This window comes from Talpa europaea (assembly GCF_964194135.1).
Source record: "Talpa europaea genome assembly, chromosome: 7".
In the NCBI taxonomy this organism is placed as follows: Eukaryota; Metazoa; Chordata; class Mammalia; order Eulipotyphla; family Talpidae; genus Talpa; species Talpa europaea.
Window position 1 is genome coordinate 89,654,157 of NC_140074.1, and position 27,856 is coordinate 89,682,012.

Genomic DNA, 27,856 nt, shown 5'->3' on the forward strand with positions numbered 1-27,856 from the left:
ATGCTATAATACTTGACAAGGGAGAAACGCATTTTGCCAAATTTAGATTCCCACTTGACTTGTCTGAGGTTCTTCATTCTTAAACATCACCCAGACTCGAGTCATTTAAGTTCATTTACTTGGCATAATGAAGCTTCTTATTTCTACAAGGGAAAGATTAGAAATCATAAAATTCTTGAAGAGTTTTGGACCTATTTAAAAAAAATAACATTTTTATAAGATTAAGGCAGTCTCACCTAATTATTATGGTCTCAAGAAATTCAAGTAAAGTTTGTGGAGAGGGATTCCAAACTGCTAGGCTCTCTCTTTAAAGCAGGCAATATTGGGCCTCCCTGGTGGCACAGGGGTTAAAGTCTCAGTGCTATCAAGCTGTCACCAGTCACTGCAACATGAGTTGGATCCCCAGCCAAGGAGCTAACCCACATGCTGCAGCAGACCTCTATCTAGCCCGCTGCTCCCCTCAGCAGTGTATTTCAGTAGATCTGCCTGTTCTGCTCCCCACTCCGTCTCTGGTGAATCCTCTCACCCCCCACACCTCTGGTCTATACCCCAGCTCTTGTATGCATAAAGAAATAAATCTTTTTTAAAAAGGCACTATTTCATGAATGGTGTGCTTGGGGTTGGTGGCATTGGCACCAACAGGTACTTGTTAGAAATGTCCGTTCCCAGGCCAGTCCCTTTGACAAGCCCTCTCGGTGATTCCTGGTGCACACCTTGAGGTGCACTGCTCCAGGCTGGCAGCCCCAGCCTCACTCACCTTTGTTGTAGAGCGTCCCATCAAAATAGTAGCTCCCGGTATAGAAGCCAGTGGCGTGCTCAATGAGGTGGCGTGCCCAGGTGTTCCCGGCTCCAGGGAAGCTTGACAATGCCACAAACACTTTGGATTTGGTGGGCAGAAACCTCCTGTCTATGCACCGAGTATCTGAAAGTTCAGAATTCGTCTCAGGATTACTCATTCTGACTTTGATTCCCGGACCACCACTGGAATCCCCTCCATGGGAACTGCTGATCCCAGATGCCCACTTAATAGATGGGGAAACTGAGGCCCAAAGAAGGAAAGGGATTTGCCACCTGTCACTTGGCGCAGTTCTATGGCTGAAGCCCTGCTGCCGAGGAGGCTTCCCACACCAGCCTGAGAGTGGGGTTGGGATTGACATTTCGCTGACCCTAGGCCCCACTTTGTCTCCATGGCCTCAGTGGAACCCCAACTTCCAGCACAGCACAGAGAACTCCAGATTCTGCAGGGGAGGGGACTGGAGGCTGGAGCTGGGCTGACCCAAGCCACGACAAGTCTCCAGGGCTGGGCTAATGCCAGCCACGTAACCTCTTCATGCCGCATCTTGTCTCTCCAGGGCTGCTGCAAGGGGTGCTGCTGGGCAGGGTCATGGCAGCGCTAGATAAAGGTGGCAATGTTCCTCTGCTTCTGCTATTCCCGTCACTGCTTCCTAGGATCAGCTGGGGCAGATGCTCATACAAAGAAGAGGGTGGGGCCTGGGCATAGTCTAGGAGCCTTACTGGTCCCCAAGTCCTGGACTGGCTTAGGGCTTCCGCGCCTCTCAAGTCCACCACCTTGCCAAAATAGCCCTCTGGACCCTGCCTCTCTGCTCTCTCCCTCTTCTTCCAACCAGATCGAACCCCATACCTGGCAGTGGAGGCAGGGGGAGGACCGTACACCCCACCACCACTAGGTGAGCTCACCTTGCACGGGCGTCTGGTAGACCTCACAGTACTCCGCCAGCCTCTGAGCTTCCGGCTCCTGGCTGCACAGCGAGCCGTCCACGGCATCTTGCAGGTTGAACTGGGGGGTGGGGTAAGCACAGTAGCACTCCCAGCCCCTGAGGACAGCCAAGGGGAACTCCTGCCAGGGAGGGAGAGGAAAAGAAGTATCTCAGGCAGGTGCGAGGGCCATGCCTCCCACAGCCCAGGTACCAGATGCAAACTTGGACTCAAGAGGGTGACGTCATCCTCCCATCTCTGGGCTCTGTGCCCAAACTCAGGGAACACCAGGGGACATGGCATCCCAGGGGTTGGTGACAAGTCGACAGTCAGTCACGGCAGTGTGAGCAGTGCTCTGACAGGGTGAGCCAAGCAGAGAAGGGAGGAAGCAGGGCCTAGGTTTTGCAGGGACATCAGGAGGGGGTCAGAGTGCCAGGAGGAACAGGCACTGTAGGCCGGGGATGTGCATCAGCAAACGTGCTCGTGGATCCGAGGGGGACAGAGCAGTCCACATGAGGCAGCTGGGGGTCAATGTGTTACATCTTTATCCAGCAGACCGAGGAGTCCTAACTGAGGCCTGGGGCCCCTGGCCAGCCATCTCCCTGCAAAGAGATCCAGCCAAACCCTTGTGCCAAACGTCTCACGGCAGGTTGGGGTGAGGGGCCAGAGACAGACCTCTCTGATATGGGAGGGGTGAGTAAGAGCAGACTCGGGTCCCAAAAGTGCTCCGTCTGACAGGGACTTCCTGTCCAGGTGGGGTGAGGGAAACACTCATAGCTCGGCAGTCTCTCATGTGATTTCTCATTCCCCTCAGGGGAGGCCCCACCTTACTCTGGAGAGGTCTGGGTCACCAGAGGGCCTGCATGCTACTCTGGGTTCTCCGGCTGGGTAAGCCTGGGCAAGACACTGAGCCACTCTGAGCTGACCACTGAACAAAGGTAATAAAATCCTCCTTGCATGTTTGGTCTGAGGACTGGATAGGACATGGCCAAATGGTCCAGCCCTGGGCCTGGCACACAGTAGGTGCTTTCACAGAAGAGCGGGCCTTCCCAACTTCCTTACCCATGGACACCAAACATCAGTACAGGATGCTCAACGAGCCCTCCACCTACCTTACCCACACATGCTTCTTGAGCACCTACTATGTACAGGCATTAGACAAGACATTTAGCCCCACCTCACCTCTGTCCCTCCCTGCATCTGCCAAACAGGAGATGCAAGGAGCTTAGAGAGAGGAGGAGTCGTCTCCTCTGGAGAGTGTTGAGGGAGGGAGGTAGGTTCAGAGAACTTCTCATAGCTCAGAGAAATGTGCCCAAACCTCTACATTTTCTGCCCATAGCAAAATCTCATAAATAAGCAAATAAACAAAAGACAATAAATAGAGCTGCTTGATCATGGTTTGGCCAAGCCAAGGTTCTGAGCACTCAGAACAGAGGTTAGATCAGGGCCCAGCGGCCCAGCCATGGAGGGGATGCAGACCTGTGGGGGTGCCACGGAGGGAGCAGAGGGACAGTGCTGAAAACTGCTGGGATAGGGCTCCCTGGCAGCACAGGCTGGGCCCCTCCAACCCAGCAGCCCCTTGGAGCCCCTTCCATTTCCTGTGTCCTCCTTCAAGGCTTAGAGGCCTCTTTACCTCTGCCAGGAATTTCTCCAGGGCCCATGCCCACTGCCCTCCCAGGGCTGAGCTCACACGGGACAGGATGAGGATGCTTTCATGATGTTCATACTGCACACCCCTATAAACACCTACCCACCCCCCTACACACTCCTACATACATCCCTATACACCCCCCCACTCCTAACACATCCCCCACATCCTTACACAAGGCCCTACACACACTCCCACATGGACCCCATGCCCCTATACATCCCCCCCACACTCCTACATACATCCCTACATACCCCTACATATACCCAGACATACCTAACACATCCCTGTACACACACCCCAATATGCACACACACACATACCCCTCCACACACACCATCCCACTGCATTCTTGGCTTCAACATCTCAGAACTCCCTTCTGAATTGAAACTCTCTTAAACAGTCTATGGAACCATAAGCAAGTCACCTCCCCTTCTGGAACCTCAGTGCCTCCCTCTGTAACATGGACACGCCCTATGAGTCGGCCTGCCTAGAGGAGTCAGGGTATCTCGTTCGAGTTCTCTTGCTGGCCTCCCCCAGTCTACCCTGAGGGGCGGTGAGGCTAGAACATCTGGCCCCTCTGCCTTTCCTGGGAGAGGCCTGACTTGAGAATCTCTCCAAGGAGAGATTTGGGGAGGCAGCTGCTCTGGGAGTCCCTGGGTTTCATGTCCAGAGAGACTGGGAGGAAGCACCATGTAGGAGAGGAAGCACCATGTAGGAGAAAAAGCACCAGCTTGATTATCCAGAAGATCTGGACTCAAATCCCAGTGCAGATCCTTGATATTGGTGAGAACTCGCCAAGTAACTGCCCGCTCTGAGCCTCGACTTCCTTATGTGGGACACGGGGGCAAAACCCACCTCACGGAGCATCAGAACAAAGGGAGAAAGAGAATGCAAGAAAAGGCCCAGCCTGGTGCCTGAACACAGCAGGGACTCCTCTCTTTTCTCACCTCTTAAGACCTTTAATTGCAACAGAGGCTGACATGCAGAGTTTGTACCTGAGACATTATTTCCTAAACTTCCTCACCTTGGCTATTCTCACAGGCCCCAGAAGCTCAGGGTCAAGCAAAGGGCTGAAGCCCTTCCCCCTAATTAGTGCTTGTGACGCCTTAGTCTTGATCAGTCACAGAAAGAAAAGAACTGCTCTGAAGACCCAGTGGCCACAATGAGGCCCTGGCCTTGGAAGCACCCACACCCACAGCTGCCTGTCAGAGCTGCAGTGACATCCAGCACTGGCCACTACCCGCCCTCCACCAGGTGCAGAGCCCAGGCCACTGGACGTGGGAGTGAGGGGATGGGGGGGGGCAACCAGCTCATCAACATCCAGCCACCCAGGGTCCCCATGTCGTTTCTCAATAGCAAGCAAAATCTGCGTCCTGACCCTTGATCAGGACACTGCCAGCTTTCTGGAAGCAAGTTCTCCTGCTGACGTGAGTTAGTGAAAAGACATCACAAGAATTGCAACCTCCGGCCTCTACCAAGGCCATCCATTCTCTGCCAAAGGCCCTCATCCTAGATCCACACCTATATCACAGCAGGCAGTGGAGATAAGCAGACTGCATCCACAGCGGGAGCACCAGGCCAAAGCCATCTGTTGGTGTCCACACCACTGTGATGGACTGAGCCGTGTCCCCTCAGATCCATATGCCCCAACCCTCATACCTCAGAATGTGTCTGTATGTGGACACAGGGTCTTCAAAGAAGTAAGTTAAAATGGGGCCACTAGGGTGGGCTCTAATCTAACATGACTGGTGTCCTTATAAGAAGATACTAGGACACAGAGACACACAGAGCAAGGAAGGGCCACCATGGAGAAGGTCGGTGTCTGCAAAGACACGGAGAGGCCTCAGAAGAAGCCAACCTTTCTGACACCTTGCTCTCCAGATCTGTGAGAAAATGAATCTCTGCTGTTTAAGACCCCCCCGTCTGTGGTACTTTGTTATGTATAGGTCATATATACCTGTGCAGCCTGGGTAAACTAATACATCAACTTTCTTACTGGTTTTTGGCCACTGTAGTCACATTTCTACCTCAGGACCTTTGCACATGTTGCTCCCCCTGCTTGGAATGCTCTTCCCTCAGACACCCTCACTCACTTTCCTCAAGTTATCTCCTCCATGAGGCCTGCCCATTTCAGGTTACAACATCACTCTCACCTTCACCAATACACTCTATTCCCTTACTGCGCTTTCTAATTTTGTTTGACTGAGGTAATACTCATTGCCATGAAATGTTCAGACCCTAGTACTACACTCAGTGGGTTGAGATGAATGTGGAAGAGAACACACAACATTTCTCTCACATCAGAAATTAGTCCTTTCCCCGGCTTCCCTCTTGCTCTCCAAACAAAAGATATTGTAATTTCTCTTACCACAGATTAGTTTATTATTCTAGAATGACCTATAAAGAGAATCATTCAGCATATATTTTTTGTCCTGGATCTCCTTCATTCAAGAAAATATTTGTTAGGGCTTCCCCGGTGGCGCAGCGGTTGAGCGCTGGGTTGCGAAGCTGCCCGCGGCCTCTGCCGCACCGGTTCGATCCCCAGCTGCTCCCTGGCCACCGGAGGAGGGTCCCGCATGGCGCGCAGACCTCTCCTGCCGCCCGCTGCTCCCCTCAGCAGTGTACTTCGGTCCTTCTGCCTGCTCTGCTCCCTGCTCTGGCTCTGGTGAATTCTCTCACCCTCCCGCGCTTCTGACTGTACCCAGTGCTTGTATAAAAAAACAAACAAACAAACAAATAAATAAATAAAACATGCCTCTATTAAAAAAAAAAAAGAAAATATTTGTTAAATCCATCCCTGTTGTTTCACATGTACATAGGCTGTTCCTTTCTATGGCTGCATAGTAGTTCATGAGTGAATTGGCAGATTTACTGTCTTTATGGATATCGGGGCTATTTCGGCTTTTTAGCTATGACAAACAAGCAAAGCTGCTGTGAAATTCTTGTACAAATAGATAAATATTTTCACTTCTTGTGGACAAATACCTAAGGTTCCCACTTCATTTTACTCCACTGCACTTACCACCATTCAGCATACTATCTATTTTAATTATTTACCTGGTTTATTGTCTGCCTCTTTCCATGAGAATTTATAAGCAGAGATCTGGGGTGCTTTACTGCATTCCCAGTACCTAAAACAGTATCTAGAATGTGTTGGATGCTTAAGGAATATTTGATGGAAGAACCAGTGAACAAATGAATGACTGAATAAACATTCTTTCCAGATTCCAATTCCCCCAAAAGTCAATGGAATGACTTGGGTATGAGTCATCTGTGGGTCACATGAGTCATCTGGGCATCTACATCTAAGCAACCCTACCTGACATCAGGAACCCCAGGGAGTCAGCTCTCCTGGGAATCCTGTTGAGAGGAAAAAATTTCACCAATGTGATAATTCTGCTAAGGGCAGCTGGCTCCGCATGCCTCCTGCTGTGACAGTGCCACAGACTTTGATGGCTCACAATCCTGTATCCCAGGGCTGGGGATGGGCTGCCCCCCCCAAGTGACAATGCGAACCTTTCTGCTGCCTTGAGTGGATTAAACTGTCAAGTTTCCGGGTGTTTGCAGAGCAACAGGAGAGCTGCAGACAGTAATGTGGTTTTATTTACAACGTAACCGCTTCAGCGACATCACTGGCTTCTGAAAACACAGAACAATTTTCAGCCCCTTGGGGATTTCTAGGACATGATTTCCATAAAGATTAAATATTGATGAATCTTATCTCTCTGCCAACTTACTCGTTTCCCCCCCACCCCCATTCCAAGCTAGAGAGAGAGAGAGAGAGAGAGAGAAAGAGAGAGAGAAAAGAGCGGAGAAAGCAAGTCAGAATAAACAAGTGAGAACACAGCTTCAGGACTATTGCAATCGCTGATAAGGGCTTAAAAACAGAGCGGCTCAGCCTGTGTCCAGAGCAGGATGGAAACACGTCCTCATCCTAACACTTCGCTGGTGGCAGCTCAGATCTGGGGTGGGTGCGCACTCATCCTAGAGCCAAGTGATGGATCAGCAAAGGCTGGGCTTTCTGGTGAATGGGGATCCACAAGCAAAAGCTTAGTGGTGACAAGTGGGCAGGGAGTGGACATTCTAATGGACAAGGAGTGAGACCTTAGGAAAGACCTGTCTGAAAAACCAGCCTATCTTGGGTACATCACCTCTATCTTTGTTCCACCTCAAGCAACTTTCTCGGGATCTCCAGGATTACCCAGAATTACAGAGACTTCATAGATGAGAACTTCATTGTTGGGAAGGGAAACTGAGGCTTGGAGGCAGGATGTAAGCACCCCACGGTCCCAGGCCATCATGGGGAGTGGGAACAGAAGTCGGCTTTCTGGACTTCCGCTGCGGGATGAGCCACATGCCACACTCTACTCTTTGGAACCTAACTCACGAATGCAATGGATTTTCCATGAAATCCGACAACCTGCATGGAGGTTAGCTGTGACCAGTCTCTTGCCTCCAGGGCAGTTCCCTTCACTCTGGAGACAGATCTGTACATTCAAGACACAAAAAGGAAGGAAGGTACTCTCTGAGGTGGCTGTGGGGGTGGGGGATGCAGGAAATGACTTTGTTTGGGGGCAGATGTCAGATGGAATGAAAACCCATTTGCTGAGACTGTAGCTGAGAGCGTGTGCCTGTGCTCTCATGCCCCTGGAGTCTGAGCGCAGAACGGGGGCTGTGTGGCTTGGAGAGGCAGCTCCAGGGAGCTGGAACCAGGAATCCCTAGCTTTGAATCCTATTTGTGTGATTGCCAACAAGCTTCGGGGCATCTTTGAATCTTGGTTTTATCATCTAATAAAAGGGGTCCGGCTAAATTATTAAGGGCTCTGGAGCTAGGCAGGTGTGTGTTTACATTTATGTGGATTGAGTCTTGATTTCCCCTTTAGTAAGAGGATTTGTGGGTGGAATGAAATACTGGTGAGGTGCCTTTTGAAGAGCACGCATGAGGCATCTTGCTTGGTTTGAGCCAGAGAGGCTAAGTGCATACACATAACGGGGGCCCTTTGGGCCTTCCCTCGGTGCCTGCTTTACTCCACAGACACACTGACTCACCAGCCCCCTTCCACGTGCCCAGCCTCAAAGGTGCTGCCTCTAGATTGTTTGAGGCAAATGTCAGCCTGTCTCCAGGGTCCTTATAAATGCCCCCCAAGGTAATGGCTCTCTGCAGTCCAGAGGCCCCAGATAGCAGACCCTCTTACCCCACTCTATCAATACCTCCTCCATCAAAGCCAAACATCCAAGGGAAAGAAGAGTCTGAGAAATGCCACATGGCTCAGAACCACCAAGCCCTGGGACCCCAAGGTGCCTTGGTTTCTGCCCACATAGGAGTGGGCCAAGCTTTATCTTAGACAGATTCCCAAACATCCCACCCCCCACTCACAGCAAAGGAACCAGGGGGAGCGGCATAATAATGACCATCATAACCATCATCTGGAATGTTGGATACTCAGGGAGTCACGCAAATCATAAAACCCTTTCATGTCCAGAGTCATTGAATCCCCCTCACAGTCCGGTGAGCCATGATGCCTCCCCTGATCCCACACGAGAAAGCAACACAGCAGGGACATCTGTCCACATCACTTGGACCCTAAAATCGTCTCTCAACCATCTCCAGAATGATGGGACTAGGAGACTCTCTTCCAGAAATGTACCAAAAGTCTCAAACATGCACCTATTAAATGCACATATTCTTTGTGCTGGCTAGTCCCCATATGACAACATAGCCCAAGGAAATAATTATGAGCACTTTCAAGGGTTTACCTGCAAGAATATTCGTGGCAGTATTGTTTAAAATAGCAAAGAAAAAAACCAGCCTAAATGTCTAGCCATAGAGGATGGATAGCTTGGCAAAAGATAAGTTCAAGTCATTTTAAATGAGAACGGGGCATAAATGGAAAGAAAGCTTTAATCTTTTAATATTTTAAAAAAATTCATGTATTGTGTGCAGATTTATATTATATTATATTATATTATATTATATTATATTATATTATATTATATTATATTATTATATTGCATATAATAGACCAAAGGGATACAAAATGTCAGTTGTTTTCACTGAAGTGCTTAAGTTACAGGTGAATTTTAATTTTATTTTTGTATTTCTAAATTTTCTAAAATAGATATACATTGTCTTTGTAACCCCCTCCCTTCAAAAAACATATGTTCCTTAAAGACACACACACAGTATGCTCTTGGCAGGCTTGACACAGAATTTTTATAAGAGACTCAAAGTTGCTGTATCAGTCACCCACTAGAATAACTGTACAGCATTCTGGCAAAGGGAAAAATTCTCACTATCTAGATAGTAAGTCACAAAACCAGACTCTTGTCAGTGTGATCTGTGGCAAAGATGTGAACTTGCATGCACTGTGATGGCAAAGAGTTCACCAGGATGAACTGCAGCTGCTGGAATCCAAGTGGATTTAGCCAGGGGAGACACCTAGCAGAGAAAGCCAATGGCCCCCACACAAACAAACGCCTTCCCGTTGCACAAGGGGCTCGGTTAGCATCACGGTTCAATGGCCAAAGAAAAAGCCTTGCAGGAGGGTAAAGGGCAAGAAGAAACGGGAATACCTCTTCATGCTCTCAGTAGGACTGCTAGCAGCTCCAAGGATTACAAGACAGAGGAACTGGAGAAGCGTCAGTTAGTAACCCATTTGCATATGGTGCGAGAGAGATTTCGCCAGGAGCCTCTCGGCCAGGAAGCACACTCCCACTTAGGGTCTATCACTGTGCATGGATGTCAGGCTTCAGAGTTAATTACCCCACACCAAACTGGGAGCAACGCAAATACCTCAGCTCCCCCTCTGTTCATTCTCACCTTCCCTCCAAATGAAGGAGGTGATAGCATCTTGAGAGCTGAGAATGAGCAGTTTTTCTTCCATCTCCAATACCATTGCAGAAAATTAGACAGATCATTTTACTGTGTTTAAAAACACATTACATTGGTCAAGTCCCACTTGCTGGCAGACAGTCAGTTCATTAAGATGCTGATATTGCCCCAAATGTTCTTTTTCTGTCAAACTATATTTCTGAATTTCCCCAAATCTATTGTCACTAACTAGCAAAAACAGTAGAGAGATTTTTATCTGGGGCCACAAATAAATGTCAGAGTGTGCTCAAAACTGGGGCACCACAAGTTAGGTTCCCCCTCCTTCCCTGCTTCCAAGCCTCACCTCTCAAGTCTGCAGCTCCTGCCTCACCACCCAGGCAGCCCTAATTAGGCCGCACCCACCCCCCCACCCTAGGTTTAGCTCTGCCCCATTTAACACACTGTTGTGATGCTGTCTCGTCATAAAGATCTTAGAAAACATCAATGACTGTATCATAGGCCACTGCAAGTCCCTGGCATAAGTAACCTGCCCATGTCACAGGACACTCGGGCTTGTGTTTCAGCCAAACTGCAGCCCTGCAGCCTCAGTGCCACGGCCTTTCCAGAGTGGACACGTGTGGCATCTCAGAGAGGAAAGTACAACCATCCCCCGATTCATCTCTTACCCACGCTCAACGCTCAGGAGGCAGAGACAGAAACCACCCTGCACAGGTCCCTGAACTCCATGGCCTGGGTCAGCTGAAGTTCCATTTGATCTGGTGTCTGAGGTGGACATCAGCTCTAGAGGCAGAATTCACTTCATTCTCACCAAAGAGCAGGAAAAGTTCACCAGCATCCAGACCTGTGGGGCGTGTGAGCCAGGCCTGGGCATTGCCAAGTCAACACACTGAAGCGAGCCCTTAGGGCACGGGTTCTCAGTGGGCCTGCTTCTATCCTGGAGGGGGCAGCTGGCCTGTTCTGCAACCATCTAGGTCTTCACACATCTGGGTATTAGGGACAGGCTAAGGATGCTGCTAAATATCCCACAGTGCACAGACAGGTCCTAAAGCAAAGAATCATCCCACCCGAAATGCAGTCGTTGCCAGGTGGAGAAATCTTTCTCTCCAGGGAAGTCAGAATTCCAAGGAGGTCCCCAGCAGGAACTGCAGAGCTGACAGCTGATGAGTCCAAGCCACACCGATATCCCCAGGGCAAGAGAGGGAGAGGGCACAGATAGCCTGGGGCACAGAGGTGCACTGTTGGGTGAAACGGGGGTTCCACTTGGATGCATGACATCTGGGGCATCATCTTTGCCCTACCTGGATTCCCTAACTCCACAGTCAAGTCACAGGTCAACTTCTGTTACAGCTTTGCCAAGGCATCTCTGAGGGCAACTGACCCCGAGAGGGATCCACAGAGAACACCCCACCCCCATGCAGAGCATCCTACCACAGCTTTGAAGTGCCAGATCACCTCCCTGCCACACCATCAATGGCTCCTTCGTACCCACTGAGAAAGATCTGGACTTAGAGGTAGGCATTTGTAGAGCTGATGGGAAAACAGTTTTATCAGTTTTCTCACAATATCTCTGACTGTTTTTCACCGTGACCTTCCAGCACAGGTGACCTAATAGATAACATGTGGCCTAGAGATGTAGTCCCCATGTGCGGAGAGCAGTACCTGGTGGCGTACATAAGACACAAACCTATGAAGCTGTCCACAGCCACTGAAGCACGAGTTCGATCCCCAGTCAGGGAGCTACCCACATGACACAGCAGACCTCTCCTGTCTCACCCGCTGCTCCCCTCAGCAGTGTACTTCAGTCAGTCTGCCTGTTCTGTTCCCCACTCTATTTCTGGTGAATCCTCTTACCCCCCCATACCTCTGGCCTGTACATATTATTTTAAAAAAAATAATATGTAACCTTTATGTATAGTTTGCATGTATGATAAACTAGGTTTAACCTTGGCCCTGTGACAGCTTTGATTATAAATCATATAAAAGCTAATAGGGATCCTCTGGAGGGTGCCATTTGTAGCGCACAGGATCGCTGCTGCAGCCGGGACCCGGGGCGCTGCCATTGCTGGACGCTACTGCTGTTGCTCCCTGTGACTGTAATAAAGAGTTGTTCCTGCTTCCCGAGTATGGGCTTCATGACCTGTTTTCTCATCTGCCGCCATCAAGAACCAGGCAAGCTTGTAGCTAAGGCCCGAGAGCATTCAGGGCCATGTGCAATGTGACCCCTTCCTAAGTGTCATATCATGCCATGCAGCCCTCCCCTGGGCAAGCTGAGCTGCTTTCCTACCACCCGGTGCCTGCTCAGCAGTTACCGCTTTCTGTAATGAATATGCTCCTCACCCCACACCTGCCAGCCGACAGTGCCCCATGCCCTCCAGCACCGATGTGCCCAAATGGCTATAATGCTTCTCCTTCTAAACCTCCCTCCAAGCCTCCTTCATCCCCATCAAGCTGACTGCTCTGTCATGAGTCAGAGTCACCTGGGCCCCAGGGCTCAGTTGTGAACTGGACCTCATGAGTGGGGGCTGGGTGTCCCCCACAGCTGGCCCCTGCTGGCCACCGCCCCCCTCAATGTTGGTGTAGGTGTCTGGCCACATCCCACGACATATGTCTTGCTAAGACCCGCTTTCAACTTTAAAGCTGGAAATGATGACTCTGCTCCTCACAGCTGCAAAATTCTGGGAATCTAAACAATGGATTGGAGGAAACACCCACCCACCCAGCCCCATCCGACAATACAAGGGAGGCCGGATGAGAGACAATCTTTGCACACAGATGCTTGAGAGTGTTGAGGGCAGGGCTGTTTCTGGTGGCCCTGGGTGCCTTTTCAATGTCATCCTGACCTGGGCAACTCACAACAGCACAAGCCAGAGCTAAGCAGGCAGCGTCTCCTGAAACATGTGGCAAGAGGAGGCATATGGGTGTTAGGTGCAAAATGGCATGAGATACCAGGTAGTTTTTGGCACATGTTCCAGTGTGAAAGTGTAGTGACCCGTATTTGGGCCCCTTTATATGAAGAAGGTTGAAGACAGACACTGAAGACTTTCACATGTTTAAATTATCAGCCTATAACCACAAGGCTTAATTCTCTGGGCCCTGACCAGCTGCCCCAGAGGAGCTCCCTCCAGAATACCAGGGCATCTACCAAGGATGCTGGGTAGGATGTTGAGCCACCCTCCCCAAAAGAGGAGTCACAGGGTGCCTTGTTTTCATCCCACGCTTCACATCTCCTGCGGGTGTGTAACTTTCAGGTCACCTTGCCAAGGGCAAGTTGGCAACATTTACCCAAATGTGAAAGACACACAGCTTCTGACCTAGGAATTTCATCTTGCAAATCCGCCAACACAAAGTGACCCCCTGGAAGGATGATCATCCAAATGGTGTTGTTTGTAAAAGCAGAAGACTGGAAACAACCTAAATGCTTAACAGCAGGAACTGGTTAAATAAATTATAGGACAACGGAATGCAGTTCCTATGCCGATATGGAACAATCTGTCCAGGCAGGGCAGTCTGTGCACTCATCACTCTCTGTGGCGTCTGCAAAGAAGCAACTGCTTGAATATTCACAGAATTCACCGAACATTCACAGAATCTGACAGTGGACAGGGAAGTTGGAGCTATCCATTGCCCCCAAAGAAGGATACCGGGTAGGAGATACAGGGAGGAAAGAAAGACTTGCCCCTCTCCATTTGGAGTCTTTTTATTATGTTCCATGTGTGCATATTATCTCTTTAAAAAGAATTAAGCTGAGGACACACTGCCCACCTGGCCTGCCTCCTCCCTGCCCCACTCACCCCCCCCCCCCATGCCACAGCAACCAGCAGGATAAAAAGCACACGGTGTGGTGTCAGGAGTTAGTTGTTAAAGCCAGTCACTCTGTCAGTGCTCTCACTTCTGGGAAGCTTCAGCATCAGAACATGGCCCCCTATGAAGCACTGGGAGGATCAAAGCAGATTGCTAGAGCAAAGACCCTTTGCAGAGTGCCCAGCACTGGGGGGTGGCAGCCTGCCTGCAGCCTGTGCTGGGGGCCTCTGCAGGGGACTGCTCTGAACTGCATGGAAGAAGCCCCGAGTCACTTGTTTCCATGCCTGAGCAAGCAGGGCAGACAGCTGAGTGGTGTCCTGCTGTTCCCACAATGGGGAAAGAGAGGGGTCCTCAGGCCAGATGCCTGTGAATCACAAACTGTCTTCCTGACAGGCTACACTGTGTCTTGTGAGCCCTGACACCCAACACGTGGTTGGTAGTGGCTTCAGAAATGCTGGTGATGCAAGAGAGTTGCTTCAAAGGTTGTGCTTGCACAAGAGGAAAGCACTCAGGAAAGGCTTTGTTCTCCACCTGCCTTTCCAGGGAGGCAGTGGGAGGGCAACGCTAGGGTAGGCGTGCGGCCCAGCACATCTGCTTTCACTGAAGCCAACCTATTGTGCCCTTCAAACCACCAGCAGGCTATGGAGCTGGAGTGAATTCAAATCCTGGCTCCCCACACACTGGCTGTGTCACCTCAAGCAGGATGCTCAAACCCTGCTTCAGATTCCTCACCTGCACAGTGCAGGTGATCACACTTATCCTGTTGGGTTATTCTGGGGATTAAGTGAGTTAACATGTGTAAAATGCTTGAAACAATACCCAACATAAAAGAAAAAGACCGATAAATGTTAGCTGCTGTTGAGAACGAGTGTCGCTGTCATCGTCACCATCATCACTCTCTCTTCCAGCCTCATGCACTAAACTGCCAAGTACCACAGTCCCACCAAAGCTACTGGCCCCCAGCACATGTGGAGCAGCCCCAAGCCCCAGCACCTAGGGCCAGCTCGACAGCCAGAGTGTGCAGCCCAGCCTGGAGACCACCGGACTCCGGCCCAGGATCTCAATACTCTGCACAGATAGCTGGGTCTTGCCAGCATCACTTAACACTCCCGAGTCTGCCTTTGGGGACCTGACCAACTTTTTCCAGAATGAAACAGGACACATGGACAGTGGCCCTTGGCGCCCAACACAGTTACACTCCACCCTCGGCCCAGGCTGATCCAAAGGAGAAGTCAGATGCATGGCCCAAGAGTCACAGCAAATCACAGAAAATCCACCAGCTCTCCCCAGATCCTGAGTCAGCATCTTCATGCTTCCAAACCAAGTCAGGTGAACATCTGACACTTGTTTCAAGAGCTCACATCGGGAACAGCATCATCTTCTCAGCTTTACAACCTCTGCTGACAATTCCCTACCTGGCCTCGGATGACTGGCCTTAGCAACTGGCTCCCTGTCGGCACCCACGGTGCAGTCTGCAGCATGGCCTGGGGCCCTCCAGGCCTCTCTCAGCCCCCACCTGGCTCCCAGAATGGACATCTGCAGCCTAGCATGGCCCCCACCCCTCTGGGAGACCGCTGCACTTGTGGGCTGTTAAGAGAGGGTTGTGACACTGTAGTGGCCTTACCTTCTGGGAACAAAACCTGGAGCACACCTCCACTGTCACGTTGGCCTGTATCAGGGCATCGGGGAAGGTGTGCGTGGTGTTCTCTGGCAGCCTGAAGCACCCGCGGTATGTGACGGTCCTCCCTGCAGGGAAGGAAATGGGTTTCTGGTGAGAAATGGTGCCTAGGGCTGTTGGTGCTGGTCACAAAGGAAAATAATGGCTTCAGGTGCTAAAACAGGTGTAAATATACTCCAGAAGGGCTGATTTCAAATTAGAGAAGGCAAACTGCCTGGATGAGGTGCGATGGAGTCAGGTTCCTGAGGGTAAGCAGGCACCAGAGCCTTGGTCCCTGAGGGGACTGTCAGAGTTTCTGCTTGGCTGAAGCTCACTTTGGGGAAACTGTCCAGTCACCTAGCCATACAGCTTTCCTTCAACAAACCTGGAAGGGGTGTCCATGATGTGCCAGATTCTGCACTAGGTGACTCCATTCTGGAAAATTCTATATCCTCTCAGCTCATGCATTAAAAGTAGATTTGCAAGTCTGAAATCCTACCGTGTTCCTTCACTGTGCCATGGAGTTACACTGCTGCTTTGCTTTCTCTCTGATCTTAGACTCCCACCCAAATTCTAGGAATACTCAAGCCCATGTTACGAAGGAACCCTCCTGCCAAGTTTTCTCCAGACCTTCTGGTGGAAAAGTCCAGTTCCCTAATTGGATTCCTTGGTGCTGAACAAGCCTTCTGGAATGTTCTAGCACCAACTGCTAGTATTTCTTCCAAATGCATCAGAGTTTCTTAGATCGCATCCCAACTCACATTCCGTGCTCCCTTTAACTCCGGGGTTCAGCGTGTCCCCAGCTCTCCCTGCCTGCCACAGCCTTGCCCAGCAGCAGGAACCCTCTTGGCAGACAGACCGTGTCCTGGTGGCCTGAGCCAAGCCCTATGCAGCCTGTGACTCCCTCTGTAGCCTGGGCTTGTGGTAGATTCAACTGCTTCCTCCCCCACATGGCACCTGCTCCTAGTGTTGCTTTGAGGAGCATTGTGCACCCACATGCCAGCCCCTGATGGGGCTGCATTTCCAAACAACTACAGTTTTGCCCTGCCTCTTGATATGCTGGATGGGGTCATGGTCCTCAGCCAGCTGCACTGGGGTGGACTGACCCTGGGGACACAGGCTCCCGGGGACGTGGCAAGGGAGGACAGGCAGGACACAGGAAGAGCTGGGTGACTAGCATCCTGGCAAGGGACCTGAAGGGAGGTACAAACCAGGGTTCCTTGGGGGAGGCTGCATCTGGGTCACCTCCATGCTATCTGCACACAGCCTTGATCCTGACACACAGCAGGCACCCAGTAAGTGCAGAGTGAATAAACAAACTGTACAGGATAGTTGAAGATATAGACTGCAATAGGTTAGCAACAGGGAGCTGCTAGAGGTGGCAGCATCAGCCGGAGGGGGCTGTGTCAATGTGACCGATTTCTAGTGCCAGCTATTCCCCATGCTTATCCCTCAGTCACTAGGTGAGAGCCCAAGGACTACTCAGGGCAGGACACCTCCAAAGTGAAGCCACAGATGAACTGTTCAGGACTGACCACTGATCCCAATGCAGGGGCATGTGCACTGGGCTTGTTCCTCTGTGTGCTCCCTGCTGGGGAGACACTGGGATTTAAGATGTGTGGTTACCTGGTCACCTCTTGACAGAGATGCTGTTAACTTATCCCCTGGAAAAAGAAGTGGCAGGAAAAGGTCAAGCATGGGCCTTCACAGTCTGCCTGGTGGGGGGAGGGGGTTATCACTGCCTTTTCGACATTAACCATGCCATCCATGCCATCAGACCCAGTTGGCTTGAGATCTGAGCCTGGCTTGAGTGGCTGAGCCATCTGTCCCTTGACCAATGGGCAAACTGAAGCAAAACAACAGTCTCCTAGAGCCAATGGCTGAGCAGGCAGGAGGGCTGGCAGGGAAGAGCCATTTATAGACTTCATCCAGGTAGGAGGCAAGCAAGGGGAGTGGGGATTACGCTGTTTGAACTCAGGAAATCCAAGATCCAAGAAGTTAGCACGGAGCAGTCTGTAAGGCCACTTGGATGACCAGGTGACAGGGCAGGACTATCTGTGTACCACAGCACAGAGGAGGTACCAATGAATATCTGTTAAGTTAATGGTCTCATTATTGAATCCACAAGCTAAAGAGCATGTTGGCAGGGTCTCTAACCCCCTCCCTCTTCCCCCACCCAAATCCCCTGGTTCCCATCCTCTCTGAAAACAAGAAGCGTATGAGCAGCCCTAGTTAGCTGGGTTTGTCATTTGGAGCCACACACAGTGGTCAGGGTTGGCCTTTGCATTCACCTGTAGTTTCTCATTGGCTTCCATACTGCTTGGCGAAATGTGCCCATTACTCAAAGAGCTCTCCCAGAAACCCTTCTGTGGCCTTAGCCTCTGATCTGACACCTCTTCTCTGAGTTCTGCTCTAGTCTTAAATGAATGCATCAGCTCTCCTGGAGCCCTGAGGTAGGACCTTGGCTTGAAGGGGCTGTGCCTGAGTCAGGAGCCTGGGTGCCCAGGCTGTACCCTCATAGTGCACTGTCCTACCTTTGCAGTGGTAGGGGCAGGCCTCCCAGGCTCTGACTTCTCAGCCTGCCGGCCCCCCCCCACCCCAGTCATGCAAGCGTGGCCTCCAACATGTGCAAATGTGCACAACTGTATTACTTTATAAAAGACTTTTTAATAATCAGATTAGCAGATGTAGGATTCATCATCTTGCAGTGAGGATAAGCCTGAGTTTCAAATGAAAGTAGTTGGCCCCCCCTGGTGCTCATCTCTATTTGATAGTATTTTTGGTTGAAATTCTTGGGGGCTCAATCTCGCTCTCTGAGGCAGCAGCTTACTCTCCCCCATGGTTGCTTATTTCCTCCTGAGTTCTATAATTTTGAATTGCAAGCTCATCTTCAGGGAGAACCTGTTTATGGGAACTTTTTACACTTGGGTTGATGGCACAGCTCTCATGAGATCTTGATCTGCCTCTGCCATTACCTCCAGATGGCCCAGAGCCAGCTTATATGTTGGGGCTTTCAGGACCAGGCAGCCATGTAAATTTGAACCTCAGAACTCATATAAATGCAAACCTGCCATTATAAATTCTTAGGTCACAAATCCTTAGGAAGATTTTTTTTTTTCACTTGAAACTCAGGTCAAAGCAGACAAGCTTTCTTTTCATCTCCCTGACCTGGTAGGTGGTATTTTCTTTTTTAATCTAAAATGTCATTGATTTATACTGCAGTGAAATTGAATGCCACTTTAGGTAGAGGTTTCAATGCAATTCCCCGAAAGACCCAAAGCCTCCTTTTCTGTCCTACTTGGACAGTGAAACCTAAGGCCTGTGGTCACCAGGACCAGCAACTTCCCTTCATGGAGACCTGAAGCTGTGCAGCATCTGTCCACGCTGTCACTGTGGTTCTGAGAGCCGGGTCTTCCTTATTGTCTTGCTAGTTCAGCTATACGTTTAAAACATCGCTTATTCCATTTTACCAAGCATTTCTAGGTGTTTCATAGCCAGGAAATGTTCTGATTATTTGGTATGCCCCATTACAGGAAATGTAGGTCTGTCTCTGCACTTTACCAAATAGACTGGAGTCCAGAGAGGGGAAGCAAGGTGCCTGAGGTCACGCAGCACATCGCAGACATACCTAGGCCTAGGCCTCAGGCCTCCTGATCAGTTTTTTTTCTCCTGCAGGAGACTAGGAAGAGATGCCTCAGCCATGAACTCAAGCACCTCTGGCAGGCCCTAACCCTGCCACAAGCTTGTCCAGTGAAGGAGACAAGGAAAAGAAGACACAGGTTCTCTTCCATGCAGTTTGGGCGAGAAGCCGTGGGGAGAGGGCAGTTGGGGAGCAGGGAACAGACAGCTCCTGGAGAGGCTGGCACACTCACGCTGCCTGGAGCCTGGCTGCAGCTCCTCCACGCGGTACACAGAGAGCCGGGTCACTCCCCCACACAAGGAGCCCTTCTCCCCTTTGCACTCCTGGTTACACTCCTGTGGCCCGACGCTCATCACCGGGAGTCGGTTCCCGCAGTAGCACTCAGCACCAGCCTCCAAGCCAGCATAGAGGTAGGACCTGCGGGGAGAGCGGGGTCTGGGGTGAGTCCCCACCTTGGCCCAGAGTTAGGGCTGGGGTCCTACTAGTCCTGAGGTCTGGATCAAGGCAGGGCAGGTGGTTCTGGGCTAGGATGAGGGTCAGGATTGAAGCTGAGGTCAGTTGTGGGCAGAGGTGGGGGCCACAGCCATCAACACATAGCTGGCTTGGCGGGGTCAGGGCTAAGTCAGACTTAAGGGTCATCTGGCTACACTTAGGAAACAGTTTTTCCTCAGCGATGAACTAATTTAACCAGCCCCACCGGTCTCAGGTCGTCCTGCGCTTTATACCCGAAGGTGCCATCCAGGGTAAAGATTACAGCCAACTGGCCGTCAAGCACCATCCATCCTGGGACTGCCTCTTGCCTTTATTTCCAGGGGAGTTGGCAGTCGGGGGCCCATACTTACCGCTCAGCACAGGCATCCAGGCAGTGGGAGACGGTCATCTTTCTCAGGTCATAGAAAACAGTGGCCCTCAGAGTCCTCTCCTGGCCATCGTCACTGAAGCATCCGAGGTAGGTGCCTGCAGGGCGGGAAGCACAGTGGAGACTCAGAGGCACAGACAGAGAGGGAGGGACTCTAAGCGTGGGCCCACTCTGAGAAAAGGTCAAGGCCCCTATCAGAGGGCCCTGGGGCAGAGGCTACAGCCAAACCTTCCCTGCACCATTTCTGGATGCTTCACCTGCTCCCTTTCTGCCCTTTTCTTAGGTAGAGGCCCGCAGGCAGATGCACTGGCAGTAGACTGGCAACTGCCCGAATACATGTTCTCCCACCACCCCCAAATCCCCAAGTCTGGTTGGCTGAATGGCCTCCCCTGCACCCCTCTCCTTTCCATTACACCCCTTCCCAGGCTTGAAGAGGCCTCTGCCTCCACAGATGTCCTGACTGTCACCTCCTTGAGACCCAAGGCAAGAAATTAGTTAAGGAAAGACTGACTGCAGCCAATGTAAAGATGATCCTGGACACAGACAGACCTATTTCAAGGAAAAATCTGCCATCCTAGAAGGGAGTAAGGGGTGTGTAAGCAGCATCTGTTGGAGTGTCACAGATGTCCTGTGTGGGAGGCAACAGGACAAGGGACTGCTGAGCTCTCACCTGTTGGGACCTCTCTGGCATATACCTGGAAGTGGACCCCGAGGACTCTAGGAAGCAGCAACAGTGCTGACTAACCATGAGCATGGCTGTGGGCATCTGTGACAGCCTTGCCCTGCCACTCCAAGGCAGGGCGGTGTCTCCCAGGGATGCACCTAGGAGTCTGAAGAACAATGCAAGCACAAAGCAAATATGTACGGGGAGTAAATGTCATGTGCACCAGATATTTGTGCACCAGATTTTGGGGGAATAGCATTGTGAGTTTGCAAACATGGCATCACAGGGTCCCAAGCCATGATGCACGCCCACCATAACTGTGCTGTCATCTGGGTGGGGCATCAGGACAAAGTGCTGCACACGTCTCCAAAAACCACATCCGCGGCATCCTGCCTCTGGACTTTAGGTTGGCTCCGAGAAGGAATACACCAAGGCCTCTCAACAGTCTGAGGCCCCACATGCCTTGGGGTGAGGAGTAACATCCAGGTCTGCCCTTGTCTAAATCACTTCAACATTCTGCTCCATGGTTTTCACATGTGTGAAATGGATAAATGCCCACCAGCCTCACCCTGCCCATGCTGATTTCTCCACCCACATTTGGACCTGTCCCTGCTCCCTCCCTCACATCCATCTTCTGCTTCCTATGTGTCCTTGACAGTTTATATCCCTGACCACACCAAGCCCCTACAACCTCTCCTTTCTCTAGGTTCTTTTGATTTTGTATCTAGAAAACTTGCCATCACCCAAATCCTTGTCATTAACTTGTTAAAAGCCTTTATGCCTGTGTGCTATGTGCCCTGTCTCTGCAACACAACTTGAGGCCCTCTGAAGGCAGGGCCACCCCTTCACAAAGCTGTGACCCCCAGGGACTCACTGGGGTCACACACAATGTCGACATCAATACCTACTTGGCAATGGTGGTGATAGCTGTTAAACCCATACTGCTGTCTTCTTAGGGTCCTGAGGGGGAGCAGAGAGCCCAGATGCTGGGAGGGGTACAGCCCCACAGACCACACCAGGGTGCATTCTCAAGGCCCTCATTTAAGAAGGGAAAGCAGGGGGAGGAGACCAAGATGGCGGGAGCCAGGCCAGGTAGGGTCAAAGGACCTGGGGCTCTCAGGCTGGAGAACACCAGGGCTGCAGCGGGCCACCTTGTTGAATGTCTGCCTAAAGGTCTCCCCCTTCCAGGCAACGAACTGCTCAAGGTCACCTTCATGTTGGGGGTACCTATCAGCACACCCCTGACTGGACCCTGTTGTCCATCGGTGGGCACGTGCCACCCCCTCTACTGAGGACCCCTGCCCGGACCACCGGGCTGTGAGCTTCCTTCTCTCTGAGTGGAAGGCTTAGGGCTGCGGACACCGGCTGGAGCGCTGCTGCAAGGCTTCCCCAGGTCCGCGAGAATAAATTGTTCTCCGTCTGCCTACTTAGTAAATGAAAACTAATATTTGAGAATTTTCTGATGTGTTGCTCAACAAAGAAGAAATTCTATTACAGTTTTCAATTAAACATCTAAAACACAAGCTCAGGGATTGTTAAACATTTATCAGTGTTGATGGGAAATTAACCGCAAGGCTCTAAAATTGCCTGGCTCAGGACCCTCGGAGGCTGAGACCGGCAGGTGTCATGTCTACGGAGCAGCCTTCGGGAAGCAGCTGACTTAGATTCAAGTCCAGGCTCCACCACCACGTGGTCGTGGGACCTGTGGATGCAGCCTCACCTCCCCAAGCCTCAATTTCCCCATCTGCAAGGTGAAATTCAGAGGGCTGTCCTGGGGAGAATTCTAGGAGCTCACACGCATAAAGTGTCCTATGCAAGTCAATAGTTGAGTGTTCAGTGGTGACAGCTTTTATGGTTAATGCATCATTATTACTAATAAACATATTTAGATTACCATACTTGCCCGAGACACAAATTCTTCATCATTAAAATAGCGATGGCAGCACTTACATCACAAGGCCGCTGGAAGATGGAATGAAGGGAAACAACAGATGTGCCTCCATGCAGGACAATGCTTGGCACATGATAGATGTCTCTGTAAGTAACAGCTATTATTATTCTGATGCCACAGCTAACCTGGGACCTCGTGTGACGATGGATCAGTAAATATTAGCTGGATAATTAACACATTAATAAAAGAGAGAAGGGAAAGGTCTCCAACAGTCAGCCTCTGGGTCTTTGGAAAACAAGGAGTGGCCAGTTACCAGCAGGCCGCTTGATGGAACTGACCAGCCAAAGGGAAGCACAGGCCTGGCTGGCCCCCACTCAGTTGGTGTAGCCAGGGCCGGAGATGCAGATGGCGCCCCCTCCGCTTGCAAGAAGGAGGTGAGCCCTTTATCCCCTAGATAACGAATGGCTTTTCTAACTCCCTGACAGAGGCGAGAATGTGCAGAAAAGAAAGGACTTCTGAGGGAGACACTGGGATGCTTTCTGAGGCGGATTTATTACTTTCAGCTGAAATGGAGGCCATGCATTATTGTCTGTGACTCCGCATCTGTTCATTTGCACATCAAAATGGACATGCCGTGAGGCTATTAGCGATGGCTTTGGAGATATTGGAATGTCTTTGGAAATTACTATCAATAAAAAACAAACTGGCTATGGAGAAGTTACTATTTTTCCCCTAGTAAACTTACTGACATTTTATTCCATTATGGATGTTGTCCAAGGTATAATGAAATGCTCGGTGATTGATGGAGCCTCCTGCAGTTTCCACGGTTGCAGGATCCCCTTTCAGGAGGATGGCGGGCTGCCCGGGCCCGCAAAGAGACACCCTCTTTGTCTGCAGCCCTAGCAGCTGTCCCAGGGGTTGGCCTGCCAGCTACTCTCCTCCAGTGAGGCCCACCTGGATGGAAAGGGCCCAGGGAGCCCCAGAGGTGAGGGGACTCATGGATTCTCAGGCCAGTGTCCCGCTTCCCTCTGTCCTCTGAGGAGCTCCAGCCGTGTGACACCAGAGCTCGTCCCAGACTGGAAGATTTTCCTTAAATACTTGGGGAGATTCAAAACAGTTAATAATGCATGGGGACACCCAGGACGCCACCATTCAACACTGGATCCTGAAGCTCTGGCTGTGCAGGACATTAACTCTTCACTTGCTGGGTGATGAGGAGTTTGGGCGGGTCCACGATGCAGGGCAGCCAGAGTGTAGAGGACTCAGGGCAGTTGCCTCACCAACGTTTTAAACAACTGATACCCATGCTGGAGCACGATGGTTGACGTGTTTCCCACTCACATCTTACTAGAGTTTTCAGCTCTCAGCGGTATGCTCTCCACCATTTCTTGCAGTCACCAGAGAGGACTTAAAGTGAAATGCTGGGAGCCACTGGGTCTCCTGCACATTACTCACGGGTATTACACCGAGCCTTGTCCTGAAGTCGGGTTCCAGAGAACGAGGTGCTGGTGTCTAAGGACCCAAAGCCTGGAGCAAGAGATTGCGCCAAGCCTGTCTTACTAAGGAATGAACATCAGGGGTGTAATGGTCCTGCCCCCAGACTGAGTTCCTTATACACACGTGACTGACACATAGATCCTCGATTCCACACACAGAGAGAGAAATAAAGGAAGGAATCACAACTAACTTGTGCAAGATCACAAGAGCCAACAGCTAGAGCTATTAAGATGGGAACCCGGGTGTGTTTCCCACACTTATGCTCCTTCCGTGGATTCCTCTCAAGAAATCCATGCTGACTTTTGTCAGTCATTTATACTTCAGTCTACTGGAGTTGCACCAACATCATCTGCACAGAAAACCACCTTGTGGGGCCTCCCTGGTGGCACAGGGGTTAAAGTCTCAGCCCTATCAAGCTATCAAGTGGCCCTATCAGCCCCTACGGCAGGAGTTCGATCCCCAGGCAAGGGAGCTACCCACATGGTGCAGCAGATCTCTCCTGTCTCACCTGCTGCTCCCCTCAGCAGTGTATTTCAGTAGATCCGCCTGTTCGGCTCCCCAATCTGTCTCTGGTGAATCCTCTCATCCTCCCCGCCTGCACCTCTGCCCTACGCCCAGGTTCTTGTATGCATAAATAAATAAAAATAAATCTTTAAAAGAAAACCACTTTGTGGGTGTGTTGGAGAGTTTACAGAAATCATACCCATGTGAACTGAGCAGCAGAATCAGCTCCTCATTTCCCTCCTACTTCTGACGTGGAAGCCTTGCTGAGGAACCCCACAGCAAGGGTGTGGACCTTGATTTCATGGAGACAAAAGTGGACAGTCTTCCAGCCCATTTTACCAGGCCTTTTGTGGCAGGGGCAGCTTGGGCTCCTTTCTCTGCCTGGAACCTTCTCGTCTTCCTAGGCCTGACACTCCTATCCCTCTTTGACCCAAGCCTGCAGAAGCTCTTACTTCTTCTCTGTCCATATCCTGCCACCGAGTGTGCCAACCACACTTCTGACAGCAAAAGAGCAGTTTCACTGTGAGTTAAGGTACAGGACCACACAAGATGGTAACAGGGATGCTGAGACAGTGACTGAGCTCACCCACCACCTCACAACAGCACGGCACTCTGGGGGCTTGTCTGCTCAGGCTCAGTACTGGGCCCTGCACAGATCTGTAAGACCCAGTAGAAAGCCCAGACCCAGCAATGTGGCTATGGCAGCTCTGGTCAGTACCCCATCATGCCCCCAGGGCCTTGCTTTTTGCAACATGAACCTCAAGATGTGTGTTCTACCCTTACTCTGAATCCAGCTCCCTTTATTGGCTGCCTTCTCTTTCCTTCTCAGGCTCCCACTCCCTACCAGTGTTCCTGGTATCTTCTTTTCAGCCTTGATTTCAGGGTTTGCTTCCAAAGAAGCAAAAACAAGAAATGGCCTGGGGAATTTAATTTCTCCATGCCTCAATTTCTTCACCTGTAAAACCAGGCTACAATAATAATAGTATTGTAAACAGTATATTCACAGTGTGCATAGTAAACTGTATGAGTTAGCTATTCTTGTGTAATAGTAATAGCTACCAGTTACTGGGCACTAAATAATACACTGGGCCCTCTAGTTTGGGGATTCTCAGCTCACACATGATTCAGGGTCACCTGGGGAGACTGCTGCTAGCAGATTGCTGGCCCCTACCCCAAAGTTCAGGATCTGGTTCCAGTCTGAAAGAACCTGAGGCTCTGCATCTATGACTGGCCCCATGTGCTGATGCTGCAGGTTGGGACCCCACTTCTAGAAGCCTTGCTCTACATCATCACATTTAATCTTCACTGCTACCCCGGGTTGGTATTTCTATCTCCCTTTCAGAGTGACCAAGAGAGGTAAAGTGACAAGTCCTAGGTCACCCAGTAAGTTTGTGGCTTGCTGTGTCCTGAGCTAAGATTCCAGGTGAGAACCCTTTGTGAACCCAAAGCCGAAGCTCCAGGAAAGCTGCTCACACACCTCGGCTTGAGCCCCGTCGGGTTCCAGCTGGTAGTGAGCAAAATTCCAAAGGACTTTACATCCCAGCCCTTGCCAGTCTCCTGCAGAGCGGGAGGGATGCGCCAGAGGAGGGACACGCTGGGACGCCCTGGGTCTGCAGAGCCCGCTTCTCAGGTGATGGGGCAGACTAGAGAAAGGGGACACCAATCCCAAGACTGCGAGTCGGGCTCCTGGGAGCAGCTGCCAAACATGCTGAACACCTACCTCGGCTGCTGGCGGCTGTCCTGGGGGCCTCTGGGCCCAGGGCGGGCGGTCCCTGGGGATCACCGGTGAAGTGGTGGAACCAGTGGCGCCGCAGCTGACGCAGCTCCGAGTTGCGGCTCCGGAGCCAGCGGGGTCCAGACCGGGTCCGGGTCAGGGGGCTCCGCAGCATGTCCACGCCAAGCAGGAGCTCTGGGCTAACATGGGGGTTGTGCAGGGCTCTGCTGTCCAGAAGGCCCACCCCCAGCGCCATGGCGGCCACAGGTAAGGCCTGCAGGGGGCCGGGTGCCCGTGGGCCCTGCGGGAGGGCCACTCGGGCCCGCTGCAGCAGCAGCAGGCTGCCTGTCATCAAGTAGGCGGCCGTGAGGAAGAAGAGTAGGAACTGTGTTCTGCGGAGAAACTTCTGGAGTCGGAAGAAAGGTTTGGCCATGCCCCTGGGCAGCAGGGCTCCTGGCTGGAGCCCGGGGACGGCTCCTAGCACCCAGGCGGGAAGGAGGCCAGAGCCTCCAGAGGCATCATCTCCGCATCCTGGCTCCCGCTCTGGCCCGAGCTCTCCTGGGGTTACTGTTCCTGCCCCGGCAGATGCTCGGCTGGCACCATCACTGATCACTCACACAGCTGTAGCTTCTGTCCCGGCAGCACACGGTTCACCATTCCTGAAATATACTGACTCTCATCTTCTGGATCAGAAATCTGCAGAGCAGAGAAAGAACACTTAGATGCAAGAGGAGGGGCTGCCACACCCGCCACTCCAGGGTCAAGAGCCCCACTCTCCTGGACTCTGTATCAAAGGGGCAGCTGTGTTCAGTACCACTCCACAGAAAACTGGGTTCAAATCCCAGCTCTGTCACTAGTTGCGTGACATCCATTGAGTCACTTAACCTGGCATGGGCCTCAGATGCTTCATCTATAAAATACCCAAAATGACAACAATAGGTATGGGCTAAATGCTCTAAGCAATCTCTCATCTAATCCTCACACCAATCCAGTGAGGGAGACGCTGTAACATCCCCATTTTACAGATGAGCAAACCATGGCACAAGGAGGCAATGGCATGATCCCATGTCACACAGCTAACAGAGGAGCTGAGGTTTGAAACTGCCGGGATTCTGAGGCTGTGTTATGAACTACTACATGGACCAGCCTATAAGGAGAACGCAGCATAATTGAGTGCTTCCAGCTCAGGGCATGAGTATACAGCAGGTGCTTAATACATGCGCACAACCTGCTAGCTGTGTTTTAGAAATTGCTTCAGTTGAGACTGGCAGGCTCTAACACAGGAGAGGGTCCTGCAGAGGGATGGGCTGGCGGACAGGGCCTCAGGGAGCAGGCGAGCACCAGAGCCACATACCTGCACAGAGGTCATGCAACTGGTGTGGGCAGGCAGGAGGGCTCTCTGTTCCCTCAATCCTGCTCCCCCACTCCCA

The 27,856-nt window shown here is 51.3% G+C and overlaps 1 protein-coding gene across 1 annotated transcript in view; it reads right to left on the reverse strand.

Moving 5' to 3' along the window:
- WSCD1 (WSC domain containing 1) overlaps window positions 1–26,859 on the reverse strand; it is a gene marked incomplete at both ends in the record, with an annotated part of 31,419 nt that extends 4,560 nt beyond the window's left edge. The window contains 6 exons of the mRNA XM_084238629.1: window positions 758–922; window positions 1,699–1,858; window positions 15,625–15,746; window positions 19,530–19,714; window positions 20,140–20,254; window positions 26,433–26,859. Coding sequence (XP_084094755.1) covers window positions 758–922; window positions 1,699–1,858; window positions 15,625–15,746; window positions 19,530–19,714; window positions 20,140–20,254; window positions 26,433–26,859 — 1,174 coding nt within the window. The remainder of the gene's footprint in view (window positions 1–757; window positions 923–1,698; window positions 1,859–15,624; window positions 15,747–19,529; window positions 19,715–20,139; window positions 20,255–26,432) is intronic.
- Between the last annotated feature and the right edge of the window lie 997 nt (window positions 26,860–27,856).